This window comes from Vicia villosa, linkage group LG2 (assembly GCF_029867415.1).
Source record: "Vicia villosa cultivar HV-30 ecotype Madison, WI linkage group LG2, Vvil1.0, whole genome shotgun sequence".
Taxonomy (NCBI): Eukaryota; Viridiplantae; Streptophyta; class Magnoliopsida; order Fabales; family Fabaceae; genus Vicia; species Vicia villosa.
Genome location: NC_081181.1, coordinates 73758574 through 73774232, shown reverse-complemented (window position 1 = coordinate 73774232; position 15659 = coordinate 73758574). Strand labels below are relative to the sequence as shown.

The 15659-nt window shown below is 36.6% G+C and overlaps 1 protein-coding gene across 1 annotated transcript; it reads left to right on the top strand.

Annotated features, from left to right (window-relative positions):
• The first annotated feature begins 2276 nt into the window (after positions 1-2276).
• Positions 2277-4338, top strand: LOC131649360 (uncharacterized). The gene is made up of 3 exons (XM_058919123.1): positions 2277-2846; positions 2945-3429; positions 3525-4338. Exons 1-3 carry the CDS (start codon positions 2277-2279, stop codon positions 4336-4338), a joined length of 1869 nt encoding a protein of 622 aa, XP_058775106.1.
• Positions 4339-15659: the final 11321 nt, after the last annotated feature.

The window sequence follows — 15659 nt, the reverse complement described above, 5'->3', positions numbered from 1 at the left end:
TTATCTTCAAACTCAATCATGTTAGTTTTTAAATGTTTAGGAGCTTGTTCATTCATGTTTAGTTGATCCATACATTAGGTATGAGGTGTTTGTGTGGTTGCATTTTGCTTGAATCGTGTTGTTTGAAGTTCATAATGTGTGTCAAAAATGGTTGAAACTGTGACTTTATGTTCATATTTCTCTATGATCCATGTTCCTTTTAGAAAAATTCTTGATACCATCATGTTCCTTGTTGTTTGATCTTCAATATTGGTGTATGAGTTTTGTGATTTCATTGAGAAACCATGAAGTTATCTTGATCTGAAGGTGAAGGTTCATTTGTTGGTTTATGGTTTTTAAACCCAAGATGTTTAAATGTGAAACAAGGAAGATGATCCTCCATTGGCTGGTTTTGATTTTCCCTGGGTCCCACGTGCCCATGTGTCAGTCAACATTTGACTAATGTTTTTTGTATTTCTTTTATTTTTTATAGTTTTATAATGGCTTAATACTCAATTTGGTCCTCTACCTATACACTAGGGTCCAATTTGGTCCTTTACCTTTTAAAAGTTCCAAAGTGGTCCCATACGTTAACAAAACATTTTCACGTTGGTCTTTTCCGTTTGAAACGTTAAATATATTCCAACGTGGCTGCTAGGTGTCATGGGTAGGGTAATAATATTGATGACCTGTCATTTTCACTAGCAAATAGTGTATCCTCATTATCCATGTTCCATTTTCGTTCAGCAAGGTTAATAGGATTCTGAAGAGAAGTGTGCGAAGACGAAGAGGAGTGTGCGAAGACGAAGAAGACGACTTATCATCACATTGAAGCGTAATATACGAAGGTCAGATTTCTTATTTCTTCAATATTTTCTTGTTGTGTGTATGTTAGGGTTTTTGTATCGTATGAAAATTAGGGTTTTTCCCCCTTTTTCATTTTTTCTGTTTTACTGGATTTTCTGGTTTACGTTTGGGTAGAAATCATGCTAAAAATACGTATTTTCATCTATTAGGTTGAAATGGATGAAATATTGACCTTTAATGTGCACCATAATGGTGAATTTCTGGACTCATAAAAAACAGTTTATGAGGGGGGTATATGTGATAAATTAGTAGTAGATGCTGATAGGTGGTCTTACTTTGAATTGTTGGGTCTTTTGAAAGAGTTTGGTTATAGTGGAGTTAGTAGCATATACTACAATGACCCAACATTTGGGATGAACCTTCTCAGAGATGATAAGGGTGCCTTGGAGATAGCTGACCTATTTAGGGTACATCTTAAAGTGGATATTTACATAGAACACCCCTTATCCCAACCAGAATTTGTTGATAGTCCTTTACCTGAAGTGCCTAATATTGTTGAAGAAGCCACTGTTGAAGAACCTTTGAATGGGGTTGATCCAGGAAACTATGATACAATTCAGGATATTGTTAATGAAGTACTTAATGAGACATTGGCAAGTGAGGGAGATGGAGGAGTGAGTGCAGTTCAAGAAAACTTGGACAATGAGGGTGAGGGAGATGTAGGAGTGTGTGTAGGTCAAGAAAACATGGACAATAAGGGTGTGGCTGATAGAGGGGTGAGTGCAGGTCAAGGAAACATGGACAATCAGGGTGAGGTTAAGGGTGTTGAGGTCCTGAATGCAAATGAAGAAGCCCTGAACAATCTGATTGATGAGGTTATGATTGCAAGTGAGGAGTTGTTGAATAATGAGGAGACTGAAGCAGATAATGCAGGTGTGAATGCGTGTGTGGATGACTCTAATGATAGTGAGGATGACACATATAATTGTGATAGTGCTATGGAGGTTGATTTTAGTGACTCTGATGCTAGTATGGATTATTCTGATGAGGATCTTGCCAATATTATGGAAGGAGAAACAAGCAAAAATAAGAAGCCTATGGAAGGAGCCAGTGGTGGTGATGACAAAGAGTTGAACAATGATAGTGAGGAATTAGATAGTGGGTGTGATAGTGATTCTGAGGATAGTGGTGACATAAGAAAGAAGAAGTATCCTATTTTCAAGTTATTATTAGACATGTTTTAATATAAATGGGAATTGGGAACTTTTTTTAACTCAAAAAATTATTTTAAAGAAGCTATTAGAACCTATTCTGTTCAAACTAGTAGAGCTCTTAAGTTTGTAAAAAATGACAAGCTGAGAGTGAAGGTTGAATGTAAATAAGGATACAAATGGGAGGCTTATTGTGGAAAGCTGCCTAATGAGGAGACTTGGAAAATTAGAAAACTTGTTGATACACACAATTGTTCTAGAGAATTCAATGTACCACTGATGTCTACTAAATGGCTCAGCACAAGGTTACAAAATTCATTGAAATCTAATCCTAAGTTGAAAGTTAAAGACATCAAGGAAAAGGCTATAAAGAAATGGAATGTGGGGGTTTGTAAGACAAAGGCAATTAGGGCCAGAAGTTTAGCTAGGGACATGGTTGATGGTTCATTTATAGGAGATTACACAAGGTTATATGATTACTGTCATGAGATATTGAGGACAAATCCTGGTTCTACTGTCAAGTTAAGTGTCACACCAGTTCAAGAGGGTGCTGAAGATACAAGGCCTTTTTTCAAGAGGTTATATGTATGCTATGCTGCTTGTAAGCAAATTTTCAAGCTGTGTAGGCCTATTATTGGTCTTGATGGTTGCTTTCTAAAAGGATTATGTGGAGGTCAGATCTTAGCAGCTATTGGGACTGATCCAAATGATCAGATGTTACCTATTGCAGTTGCTATTGTAGAAGGGGAAACAAAGGACAGTTGGTTATGGTTCTTGCAACTTCTCATTGATGACCTAGGTGGCAGAGAAGAATGTAGAACCTACACATTCATTTCTGACCAGCAAAAGGTGCCATTCTATAATTGATCTACTATGTTAATTTGTATTTACATTTTTTAATTTGTATTTACATTTTTTACTGATCTACTCTGTTGTTTATGTTACAGGGTATACTTCCTGCCATGGATGAGTTGCTTCCAAATGTGGAACAAAGGTTTTGTGTTAGGCACTTATACAACAACTTTAGAAAAAAGTTCCCAGGAAACATGTTGAAGGAGATAATCTGGAGAGCAGCTAGGGCAACTTACCCACAAGCATGGGAAAGGGAGATGATAGGTGTGAGACAGATAAATGAAGAGGCATACAAGCATATGATGCAGACTCCACCTAGATTTTGGAGTAAGTCCTATTTTAGGACAACTTCAAAGTCCGATACTGTGTTGAACAACATGTCTGAAGCCTTCAACAGTGTCATTGTGGAATCTAGAGGTAAGCCAATTGTGACAATGCTAGAAGAAATTAGGGGCTACATAATGGAGAAATGGCCAACAAATAGGGTGAAATTCCCTAACTTAAGTGATGGAGATGTATTGCCAAACATAAAGAAAAAAGTGGAGAGAACAAGTTCTTACACAAATTCATGGATTGTTAGGTATTTTCTAATTATGTATTTTTTGTTATTCATTTTCTGTTATGTATTTGTTGTAATTAACCTATCTTATTTTCTGTTGTATTTTCTGTACATAGGATGTCAGCTGAATTCATTTATGAGGTTAGGCACATTGAGAACCCAGGTGACATTTTTACTGTCAACCTAAAGGAATACAACTGCATATATAGGAAGTGGCAACTAACATGGCTTCCTTGTGTGCATGCAATTGCTGCATTTAAGAGCAGAGGTTTACATGTTGAAGACTTCATTCCTGACATTTATAAAAAGGCTGGGTATATGTCTGTTTATGAGCCTATAATTTATCCAGTAAATGGAACAAATTTATGGGTCAGAACAGAGTTCCCAGATATCCAGCCACCAAAGTACAAGCAAATGCCTGGTAGGCCTAAGAAGAGGAGGAATCGTGAGGATGGTGAAATTGATGGGACAGATAGGAATATGAGGAAGACAGGTATGATAATGAGGTGCACAAGGTGTAGGCAAACTGGGAACAACAAATCCACCTGCAAGAGGACTCAACCACCACAAACATCACAACCAACACAAGGATCTCAACCAATACAAGCTTCAAGGACACAAGGATCTCAACCAACACAAGGATCTCAACCAAGACAAGCTTCAAGGACACAAGGATCTCAACCAAGACAAGCTTCAAGGACACAAGGATCTCAGACACAACAAGCATCTCAACTTGTACAACCATCAAGGGCACCACATACACTAGGGACTCATAAAAAGATGTCAACAGCTAGGCCACACAAGATACCATTTAGGAAACCAGCACATGTGGGTCCAACAACAAGGCTTAGTGCATCTCAAAATGCAGTTGGTCCTACCACTAGGAGGACCACTCCTACAAAAAGAAACAATACTAAGAAGGGCATTTAGTTTGTTAGGGTCTGTTTACTATATTTTGGTTCATATTTTGGGTTGTTTTAATGTAATGTTTGTCTAGTATATTTTGGTTCTATCTAGTATACTTTGAACATATTTTGGGTTGTTTTAATGTCATGTTCTAAGAAATTATGTTCTAAGAAATGTTGTTCTAGTATACCAGTTTTAATGTACTCAATTTTCCTGGTATTTTTGTTTTGAGTACCTCATAAACATCTTGCAAAATACTTTAGTCTAATAACATATTGCAAAATACATGTCTCAAAATACTGTCTCAAAATACATTTCAAAACACTAATAACATGACAATCATTTCTAGCAAGATACTATGTTTACAAGCAACACATCTTGCAAAATACATGTCTCAAAACAATTCCAGACAAAACAATTCCAAAATACATGACAATCATTTCTAGACCATCTTAATTACAAGAGCTAAAAACATGACACAAACAAAACAATTCCAAATGCTCTTCCATTTCTTTGTCTTCTCAATTAGCTCCCCCCAATTCCAATGTTTTCAACTTCAAATCTTCAGTCTCTTTCCTGACAACATCCATCTCTTGGCTCAGCACTTACATCTTGCATTCATGCTTCATCAAGGTTTCTTCTTTCTCATCTCTACATTCTTCATGGAACCATTCGAAAAAGCCACACCCAGAATTGGAATGCCCCTGTGACGATATTGGGAACGATGGTTATGGTTACAAAAAAAAGATACTTTAGAACAATAATAGAACTCGTAGTACCTTAAAATGCTTGCATCCCCAGAATAGCTTTCCATAGTTGTTAACGGTTTTCGCCCTACGCAGTATTGCTTCGTCTCCACACGCGCATAGAAGCTTTGCAAATCCTGTGTAAACTTACAAATCAATCACATTTCTGGATGTTGAGGATGAAATGCGCCCAGAACTCATGCTTTCTTGTGCAATTTTGATGTCAATTTGTAACAAGATTGAGTTACAGGATTTTAGGTTAGAGGATTTGGGATTTTTTGAAAATTGCAGTACGAACCCAAATTATAATAGAGATGATGAACAGTGATTGATCCATCTCATGTGCCATGTCATCAAATGTTAGCACTGTTTGAAGCATTTTAACGGAAAAGACCAACGTGCATACTTTTGGGAAACGTATGGGACCAATTTGGAACTTTTAAAAGGTAAAGGACCAAATTGGACCCTAGTGTATAGGTAGAGGACCAAATTGAGTATTAAGCCTTTTATCATTTGTTTTATGATTTTATTTTAATTGGTTTTCTTAATTCCAAAATTCCAAAAATAAAGACTATAATCATGAGTGAGTCTATTATTTCATCATTTTTTTATTTTTATTTTTATTATGTACGTGACATATTAAATAATTCAAATGTTTAAATATGTCATTTGCTCTTAGTTTTTATTGTTTCTTTTTGTTTAGGCAAAATACCCTTTTTCGTCCCTTAACTTTCACTCGGGCTCCATTTTGGTCCCACAATTTTTAAAAAGTTCACATAACTCCCTTATCTTTTAAAATGGTGCCACGTTTATCCTTCCGTTTGGTTCCGTTAGTTGTCTCATTATTTTATCATAAACGTGGCATTTTAAGAGTGCTGATGTGTCAAATACAGTATTATAGGGTTATTTTCTCATTTCCACTAAGTACCATTTTCCAGAATACTTCATTTCTCTTGTCCATAGAAGACGAAAAGCTCGAAGAAACTCTGAGTACCCTTCTCGTCTGTGCATTGCAATCTGAAGGAATAGCGAGGATTGACACCACTGAATCACAACAGGTATGTCATTTAGGGTTCGTATTTATGTTTCGTATCTAGGTTTCGTTTTTAGGGTTCTCTTTTAGGGTTCGTGTTTAGGGTCCACTTTTAGGGTTCGTAAATCAGGGATTGTTAATTTAGGGTTTGTTTGTTCTGATTTAGGGTTATTAAAGCACGAATTTTATTTAGGGTTTGCTTTGCTTCAGGTGTAATGGACGAGTTTCTGAATTTAACCATTCACCATAGTGGTGGATTCGTTGATATTAACAATGGTCTGTATGAAGGAGGAGACGTTGCAAAGTTGAGAATAGATGGAGATACGTGGGGTTATTTTGAATTTGTTGGTGTTCTTAAGGAATTAGGTTATAGAGAGTTTGAGAGAATTTGGTACAGAGATCCTACTGAAGGCATGCTTGAATTAGTTGATGATAAAGGAGCCTTAGATATAGCTGATCTTTATAGGGTGCACTTAAAGGTTGACATATATATTCAACACACAGTAGCTCAGCCAGAATTTTCTGATATTCCTATTGAAGCAGAAGAGTTAATGTCAAAAATTAATGAGGAATTTGCTGGTCTGGATGAAGATAATGTTGTGAGGGCAGAAGATAATGTTGTGATGGCAGAAGATAATGTTGTGAGGGAAGAAGATAATGTTTTGATGGATGATGACAATGTTGTGAGGGATGAAGAGACTATTGTGAGTGAAGACTGCACTGCTGTGAGGGATGGAGAGAATATTGTGAGGGAAGATTGCACTACTGTGAGGGAAGATTGCACTACTATGAGGGATGAAGAGACTATTGTGAGGGAAGAGGTACATACTGTGAGGGATGAGGACAATGTGGGTGAGGTGAATGATGGGTCTACTACTGATAGTGGAGATGATAGTGCTGATGAAAATTATGAGAGTGCTATGGAAGTGGGATTTGATGATTCATCTGATGGCTTTGATGAATTAGAGGAAGAAGATTTGGATGATCTTCTTGAAGATCTAGAGGGGGAACAAAGCAAACAACAGTTGGATAAAGATGGTTTGGAAGAGGAAATAGAAAATGATAGTGAGGAACTTGAAAGTGGCTGTGATAGTGAAGAAGGTGATGTTAAACATAAGAGTTACCCAATGTTTAATGTGAAGAAGGACATGGCAGATTATAAGTGGGAAGTAGGAGTGTACTTTAGGTCAAAGGATGACTTCAAGGAAGCTATAACATCATATGCTGTGCAAAGTGGAAGAAATATGAGGTTTACAAAGAATGACAAAGTGAGGGTGAGGGTTAAATGCAAGGATGGGTGTCAATGGGAAGCATATTGTGCTAAATTGCCAAATGAAGAAACATGGCAACTAAGGAAATTGGTTGACAAGCATGAGTGCAGTAGAAAGTATAATGTGAAAATGTTGACCACTAAATGGCTGAGCAAGAGAATTCAAAACTCTCTGAAAACCAATCCAAGGATGAAGATTAAGGACATCATCTTGTTGTTAATTTCCTTTCGGTACGCGACATGTGTGTGAAACACTGTTGGTACTCAGTGTGTTCTAACTGTTTGTCTGCAGAAGTGGGATCGAAACTAGTGGGGGAGAAGCTATGCTTCTCGGATATGTCTCAGATGCAAGATGATAGAGTGATGCGCAGAGCAGCAGTACAAGAGTGTAGAGTTATTGTTTCCTGAAGTAAAGGTGACATGGGCTGAAGAATGTGGTTGTTATTTCAGTTGGATGTGTCTCGGAATAGATGATGGTTATTTCTGGAAAATGGAATTTCGAAGTTGTGATGCTTCAAGTGCTACTGATGGACTGTGATGTTGTTGTGTGAGTAGCCTTATGTGAAAGGTCGCTGTTGAAGCAGTGATTAAAGGAAGTATTGTCGTAGACCTTGTCGTAGGATTACTAGTAAGTAATTGAGATGATGGTAGAGGTTATCGATGTTGTTGAAAACTCTTTAAAGAGCGAGTAATGTGAAGAGACGAGTACGATCTCAAGGATAAGAAGGTTGATGATGGCGTACATGAATTTGGTTTCAGGATGTTGCAGAAATCGAACTTCAGCGATGAAATGTGTTGTTTAAGTTATAAGAAGTTTGGAAGCGAAGAGATGTGATAAGATGATGTTAATAATGACATTAATTTGAAAAGAATGAGTTTTGGAGTAGAATTTCCGTAAGCAAATCGCAGGAAGATTGCTGAATTGTTATGAAATTTCGAAAATTCATAACTGGAGTTCTGGACATCCGATTTGAGTTCCGTTTGAAGCGTCGGAAAGCTAACGAGATGAACTTTGTTATAAAAATGGTTGCAGCAGCTGTAACATGTTTAATTGTGTCAGGATGATGTTAGAAAGAGGTGAAGTTACGGTTACACTTGTCCTTAGAACTAGATTGTTCGTTGGTGCGACATGGGATGTCAGTGTCAGAGTTGAACAGAATAAAGGAATAATGAGGAGGCTTGTTGAGAAGCAATTTTAGGAAATAAGTGTACCATTTGCGGAGTTTTGGAAATATCATTTAAGGTGTCGCTGCATGGTGTCGGTATTGTATTTTGGATAACAATTAGAAACATTCATATCTTGAGCTCTAAGTATCGGATTAGAGTGTCGTTTGAGACTACGAAGAGGTGAAATTATGTTCTACCTTATGGGAGAGTTATAAATACCATAGACTGGTCCTATGAGGAGATATGATGATGTCGGTTAAATAAGCACGAACAAGTGTTGAATAGGAATGCCTATTACCGCGAAGGTTCGGAACGAAGTCGAGTAGAATATGTCGTTGATGAATAAGATGATAAAGATGATTTAAGTATTAATGGATTTGAGTGATGAGGGAATCAGTAGAAAAAAAAGTGAAATAGACTTTGGAACCATCTGTGGTATATTGTGATGCGTCGTTGATGGGTTTGGATGGTGTATTGATGTAAAACTAGTAAGTAGTAACTTATGCGTCGGGACGATTGAAAGCGCAGGAAAGTAATTATCTGACTCATGATTTAGAATTGGCAGCCATGGTTTTGTTTTGATGTTGCAGTGACATTATTTGTATGGTACAAGGTTGCCTCTAAAAATGTCGATGCTGATGGTGAAAGAGTTGGATTTAATTGAACAATTCAGAGAATTAAGTTTGGTACGTGAAGGTGCTCCTAATAATGTTAGATTGGGTATACTGAAACTGACTAATGGTATTCCTGACGAGATTAGAGGAAATCAGAAAGCTGATGTTGAGTTGATCGATAAGTCTACTTTGGATTACCAAAGTAAAGATGACGGGTTCAGAATCGGAGAGGATGGTATAATGAGGTTGGTGGTCGCTGTTGTGTTCCGCGTGTTACCGAGTTGAGAAAGAATATTCTAGAAGAAGGACACCATAGAGAATTATTAGACTATGGAAATGTTAATGAGTTTGGGTGCAAACTCGGAAAAGACGCTATTATGTAGTAACAACGGTCTATGCTTAAATATGATTGTCGGCTATCTATTGACAAATTGAGGACTTGATCACCCTTAATCTCTTGTTGATAATAGGCGGAATTATAAAGATAGTATAAGATTGCTTGTTACCTTAATGGTATAAGATGTGATGAATGCTGAGATGTGAGAATGACCACTCGCCATATTGTGGGAACTTATGAGGAAGTGATTATGAAGGGGTGCAAAGCATTGGACGGTGACTTAAGACGAGTAGTCGTAGTCGTACAACGAAAGTATGATGTAAAGTGGTGTTATGAGTGCTACTCGTGAGCAGTGAGAATTAATATGTCGGGGTTCTACATGGAGAATATATGTTGATCTATAGGTTGGATTTGGAATCTCGTAGACATAAGGATGTCGTGCCAAAGGATTAGAACCCTTTTGAATAATTGCCGAGATGATGGATATCCTATTATGGTTGAATGTAGTTAATGAGTATGTGTTCGGAGAAGTTAAGACAACGAGTTGATACTATGTAATGCCATAATAATTTTGTACTGTTGTAAGGTGTTATGTAAATTTATAAATATAATGAGGGATTATACTCTACGAAGGACGAAGTTGATTTGATTCTTAGTGGAGAGTGGGACTCAGTTGAGCTATCTTGTAAGCAATGGTATATTGAGGATGATGAGCTATGTAATTATAACTACTGATGTGTGCTTGATCCGATAGTGGGAATGTTTTTAATAGATGAAGTAACTCGGGAATTTGCTCTGAGTAAGTGTAAGTATTACTTTATCGCTCAATTGGAAGAGTGTACCTAAGGTTGGTACGTGGGTAAATGGAATCTACTAATACAGTGTTGATCAGTTGCGATCATACCATGGATCGTGTAATTGTATTATTCAGTTGTTGAGCGTATTGTATGGGACGCACCTCAAAGTTTCATTGTTGTTAACCGTTAGAGTTATAGCGAGTGGTACACCTGGGGATGGTCAAATGCAACGTAAGAACTGAGATTGAATGCATGAGATATGCTTGTGTTGGTTATGTCAGATGAATTTTGAGACTCGACCAAGAAGGTGTTAACGGAGAATGGGAGAGTCAAATGAAGTACTCTTATCTGGGACTTTTACTTGAAGTATGTTTTCGAGGACGAAAACTCTTTTAGTGGGGGAGAGTTGTAACACCCCATAATTTCAGTTTATTAATTTAATTTGGATTTAAATTAAATAATTGGAATTTTAGTATTTTTATTTGGAATTATTTGGAAAATGATGAGTTATTGGCATTGGGCCTAGAGTGGTGATTAGCAGAAGAGGGGGTGTTGACTAAGCAAGCCCATTATAATATTTTATTTTATTTTTCATAAAATAAAGGAATTGGGAAAAGAGGAGAGAAAAGGAGACAGACTCTGAGAAAGGGAGAACACGTGAAGTGAGAAGAGCCAAAGGGGAAGAAGATCTTCGAAGATTCGACTCTGAGGTAAGGGGGGATTCTTCGGGTTAGTATTCCTTATGTGATTGTAGGTAGTATGATTGATTAGGATTGTGGTCTAGTTCAATCGTACGTGTCGGGTTGGGAATTTTGTTAGGTTTTGATAATCTTGTATGAATTGACATGATTCTGTTGATACTTGTGATATATGATGTTAATACATGTCAATAACTTGTTTGAAATGTGTAATTGTGTGAAAATCAATGATAATTGTGTGTATGTTCGTATGTACCTGAAATTGGGGAAATGGGATATGGTAAATGCTGTCAAAATGGTGATTTTTGCTGTGCAGGTACGTAGGAACCGGTTCCCATGTGGGACGAACCGGTTCCCCCTTGTAAAAACAGAGAAATATGGATTCTGGGTAGCTGGGAACCGGTTCCCATGTAGGGACAACCCGGTTCCCCATAGTAAAAACCAGAGACGAGACTTTGAAGCTGCCAGGAACCGGTTCCCACGTAGGGACAACCCGGGTTCCGCAGCATATTTTCTAAAAATGTTTTATCTTTAAAAACCCGTAACTTTTGATCCGTGTATCTGTTTTATGTGCCGTTTTGGGCGTTGCGAAGCTAATGAGATGCTTTATTTGATAAAGTGATGAAATGGGCAGTGGCCAACTTTATTTTAATTCGATTTGATCATTGATGAATTGGAATATAGTATATGTATATGTGCTTATTTATATATGATTATTGATACATGTTTTGTATTGGTGATGGGATCATGATATTCATTGGGTGATGTTGGTTTATAACATGTCGTAAATGAATACATGTTTTGTGATTATGTTGTTGAGTTGTTTTATCAATTTATTACATGGTGTGTAATGATGATAGATGTAACGATGTATGATGATGGTGATTGTCGCGGGTCAAAAAATCATCGCCACGAAATTTTATCGAACAGAGTCGCCACCAACTTTTATTTATTCCAATGGGAAAGGGAAAATATTGATAAAACCCACAAATGAAATGAAATGGACAAAGATGGTCTTCACAACCAAATTTGGGTTCGGGAGTCGATTAAGTAAGGGGAAGGTATTAGCACCCCTTACCTCCATCGTACTCGATGGGACCCATTTAGTTAATCTTGTGATTGATTGTTAGCTTATTATCTACTTGCGTTCTAATTATTATATGGACAAGAAAGAAACGGGATTTGAGTTTTTTTACTATTGTGCTCGCCAAGATATTTGAATCTTGTGCCTACGTATTCCCTCGTGCAATGGGAAATTCAGAGCGTTCGTAGTTCATGGCTACAAACTTATGTTTTTTACTTAGTGTGCTCGCCAAGACATTTGAATCTTGTGCCTACATATCTTCAATGGAAGAATCAGAGCGAATGTAGTTCGAAAGAACTACGGAATTATATTTTTTATTTAGTGTGCTCGCCAAGACAATTGAGTCTTGTGCCTACATATCTTCAATGGAAGAATCAGAGCGAATGTAGTTCGGAAGAACTACGAGATTATATTTGTTATTAGATTTTACGGGTCTAATCGCACTTGGGCGGAAAAGACTAGTTTTTGAATGTGGTTCGCACTTGGGCGAGATTTGCACTTGGGCAAAGAAAAGATGAGTTTGAAATAGGTGTTTTATGAAAAAGTGGAATTCGAGTACGTAAACAATAGCTTAACGGCCATCGCCTAGAATACTTGAAAGAGCATTTGCTAAATTGAGCGTAATGAAGTTTTTAATGGAAGACAAGCATTCAAACAAAAGCTTAACGGCCATCGTCTAAATGCTTTAGAGCAACTTGTACAAGTACGTACAACCCCCTCTTGATTAATCCATTATAAACCGAAATTGATTTGATAAAAACGTTTTGTAGAGAAAGGTGAGACAAATAGAATTTTAAGGATCTTTAATGGAATCAAAGCATTCAAACAAAAGCTTAACGGCCATCGTCTAAATGCTTTAGAGCAACTTGTACAAGTACGTACAACCCCCTCTTTTCAACCATTATTGACAAAATTCAATTCGATTATTAAAACATTTTTTGAAGTTTTTGATTATGGTAAAAGAAATTTGAAAATGATACTTGGTGTTGACCAAAGTTTATTGAGATTGTATGAAGTGAACTCGACGTTGGATCGAGTGTTATTGAATGAAAATTGATTGAGAAAAAGAATTGATTTTTTATTACGTAAGTTTAATTAATCAATTAAAATATATTTAGTTAATTAATTAAATTAATCAAAGATCAACTAACATCATTAATTAATTAACAATATAGTAGAAGTTTAATTAAAATGATTAATTAATAAATAAAACAATTAGTTAATTAATCAAAGAAATAAAGTGATGTAGTTTTTTTTTATGTAAAAAACAAGTTATTGGGCTAGAAGGAGGGTGTGTAACTAAAATGGAGGGTGAGGCCTATGGAAGGAGGCTGCAAAACAAATGAAGAAACACGTATTGGGCCGAATCGGGTCAGTGGACCCTGACCCCTTTACAAAATCGGGTTGAAAGAACCCTAGACACAAAAGTTCCTTTTCCCATGGTACATCCCTCATCTCTTTCGGTTACGATAATGCAGAAAGAAAAAAAAATGCTCTCTCATTCTTGCGATTGCTCTCGTCACTCTCGTGGTTTGTGAACAACAACAACAATACATAAAGCAATAACCCTAATCCCTTTGAAACCCGGTATTCCCCATGTTTTTAATTATTCAACAAGAAATCTACAAAGTACAGAGGCATACATCAAAGAAATAAAAAGCAACGGTAAAGATCTACCAGTAAAAATGCATCAACTGGCCACCATTTTCGGGTAAGCTCTTCGTCTTCTTCCGATTTTGTGTGTGTTGAACCGTGTGAGTGTGGTAAGGTGTTGCTGTGAGTGTGTTACTGTGTTTGTGAGGTTCTGAATTGATGATGAACAGGTGTATCGAATCTGCTCAATGATGAAGGGGTTTGGAATCTGCAACTGCAAGTTACTGAGTTTGGTTTTTTTTTGTTGTGTTAAGGTTCAGTATGGTGAGGTTGCTCCTTCGTCTCCAACGAGCAGAGGTTTTGGGATCGGTTTAGAGGTTGAATGGTGAGAGGCTGAGTTTAGTGTTTGAATAAAGGTTCGAGTTGGGTGAGAGTTTATAAGAGTGATGGTGAATGCAAGGTTGAACTGGAGTTGAATCAAGAGTTTAACAGAGATCTTTCTTTTTCGTTCTTCCTCCTCCTTTTGTGAATGATGAATGGCTCTTTATATAGATGGGAGATTAGGGTTTTTATGAGAACTTGAGATGAAAATGAGGGGAAAAACCGCAGGGTTTTGAACACTTTTGGTAGTCTGATTATTACTTTTTGGTGCAGGTTATGGTTTGTCTACTTTGGTGAATGTTTTGGAGTATTGCTGCAGAGTTTTTTGGACTGTTTTGATGCAGTGGAGCAGCAAGTCGGCCGGAGCAGGGTGTGGACCGTTATAACTTTGTTTCTTTCTCTGCCAGTCACAAACAATGAGCTGGTGACAAAGTGATGGTTGGAAGGTGCATATAGTGGGCCGATGCATACATTGGGCCAAAGAATTGTATCTTTTATTTTTTTTTGTTTTGTTTTGTATTTGGGCTAATATATGTACAATAATAAAATAATAAAAGATGAAGTAAAAAACCAAAATTATTTTAAATGCATGAATTATATGATCCTATAGTTTCTATTTTAATTCTAATTTGAATTGGTAACAATTAAATGATAATTTAATCATTAAATCAATTTTAAATAGAATTTCAAAGAGAAAATGCAAGTTAATTTATTAAAAGGTAAAATGCAATGATAAAATTGAATTCAAGATGCAAATTAAAAAAGATGACAAATTAATTATGAATTTCATAATAATTTGAAATGCAAATGTACGAAATCGAAATTTAATTTGGATGCAGATGAATTGATTGATGCTAATGTGAATGAATCAGATAAAAAACTTAGATCAAAATTTAGGGTGCGACAGATGCCCCTATTTAATTATCTTTAGTCAGATAGCTCGAATGACTTTAGTCTTCGTGATATCAATGACGGAAGAGAATTAAATACCGAAAGACCTAAATTTTGCCCTTTGATGCAATGAGATGTTATGAATGCATGGATGTATGAATTCTTGATTGGGATATGGAAATCTGTGGGGATTGAAGAAAATGATTGTGTCAATGAGTTCTAATGGGAAGACTCGCAGGGAAAAGGCAATGGTGCCAAAAATCTTTCTCAACCAATGAGTTGATTTGATTAAAAGTCGAAAACAACCAACATTGACCAATGAGTCAATGTAGGTAAACAACAATTCGGTATCAACCAATGAGTTGACTTTAAAAGACATAACTAACATCAACAATTGAGCTGATGAAGGTAAACAAACAATTCGTTATCAACCAATGAGTTGAAGAAAGACATAACTGACATCAACAATTGAGCTGATGAAGGTAAACAAACAATTCGTTATCAACCAATGAGTTGAAGAAAGACATAACTAACATCAACAATTGAGCTGATGAAGGTAAACAAACAATTCGTTATCAACCAATGAGTTGAAGAAAGACATAACTGACATCAACATTTAAGCTGATGAAGGTAAACAAACAATTCGTTATCAACCAATGAGTTGAAGAAAGACATAACCGACATCAACAATTGAGCTGATGAAGGTAAACAAACAATTCGTTATCAACCAATGA

Coding starts and splice junctions, on each gene's coding strand:
- LOC131649360 (XM_058919123.1), top strand. CDS start 2,277: ATGTCTACTAAATGGCTCAGCACAAGGTTACAAAATTCATTGAAATCT. Junction 2,847..2,944: donor TCATTTCTGACCAGCAAAAG/GTGCCATTCTAT, acceptor TTTATGTTACAG/GGTATACTTCCTGCCATGGA. Junction 3,430..3,524: donor ACAAATTCATGGATTGTTAG/GTATTTTCTAAT, acceptor TTCTGTACATAG/GATGTCAGCTGAATTCATTT.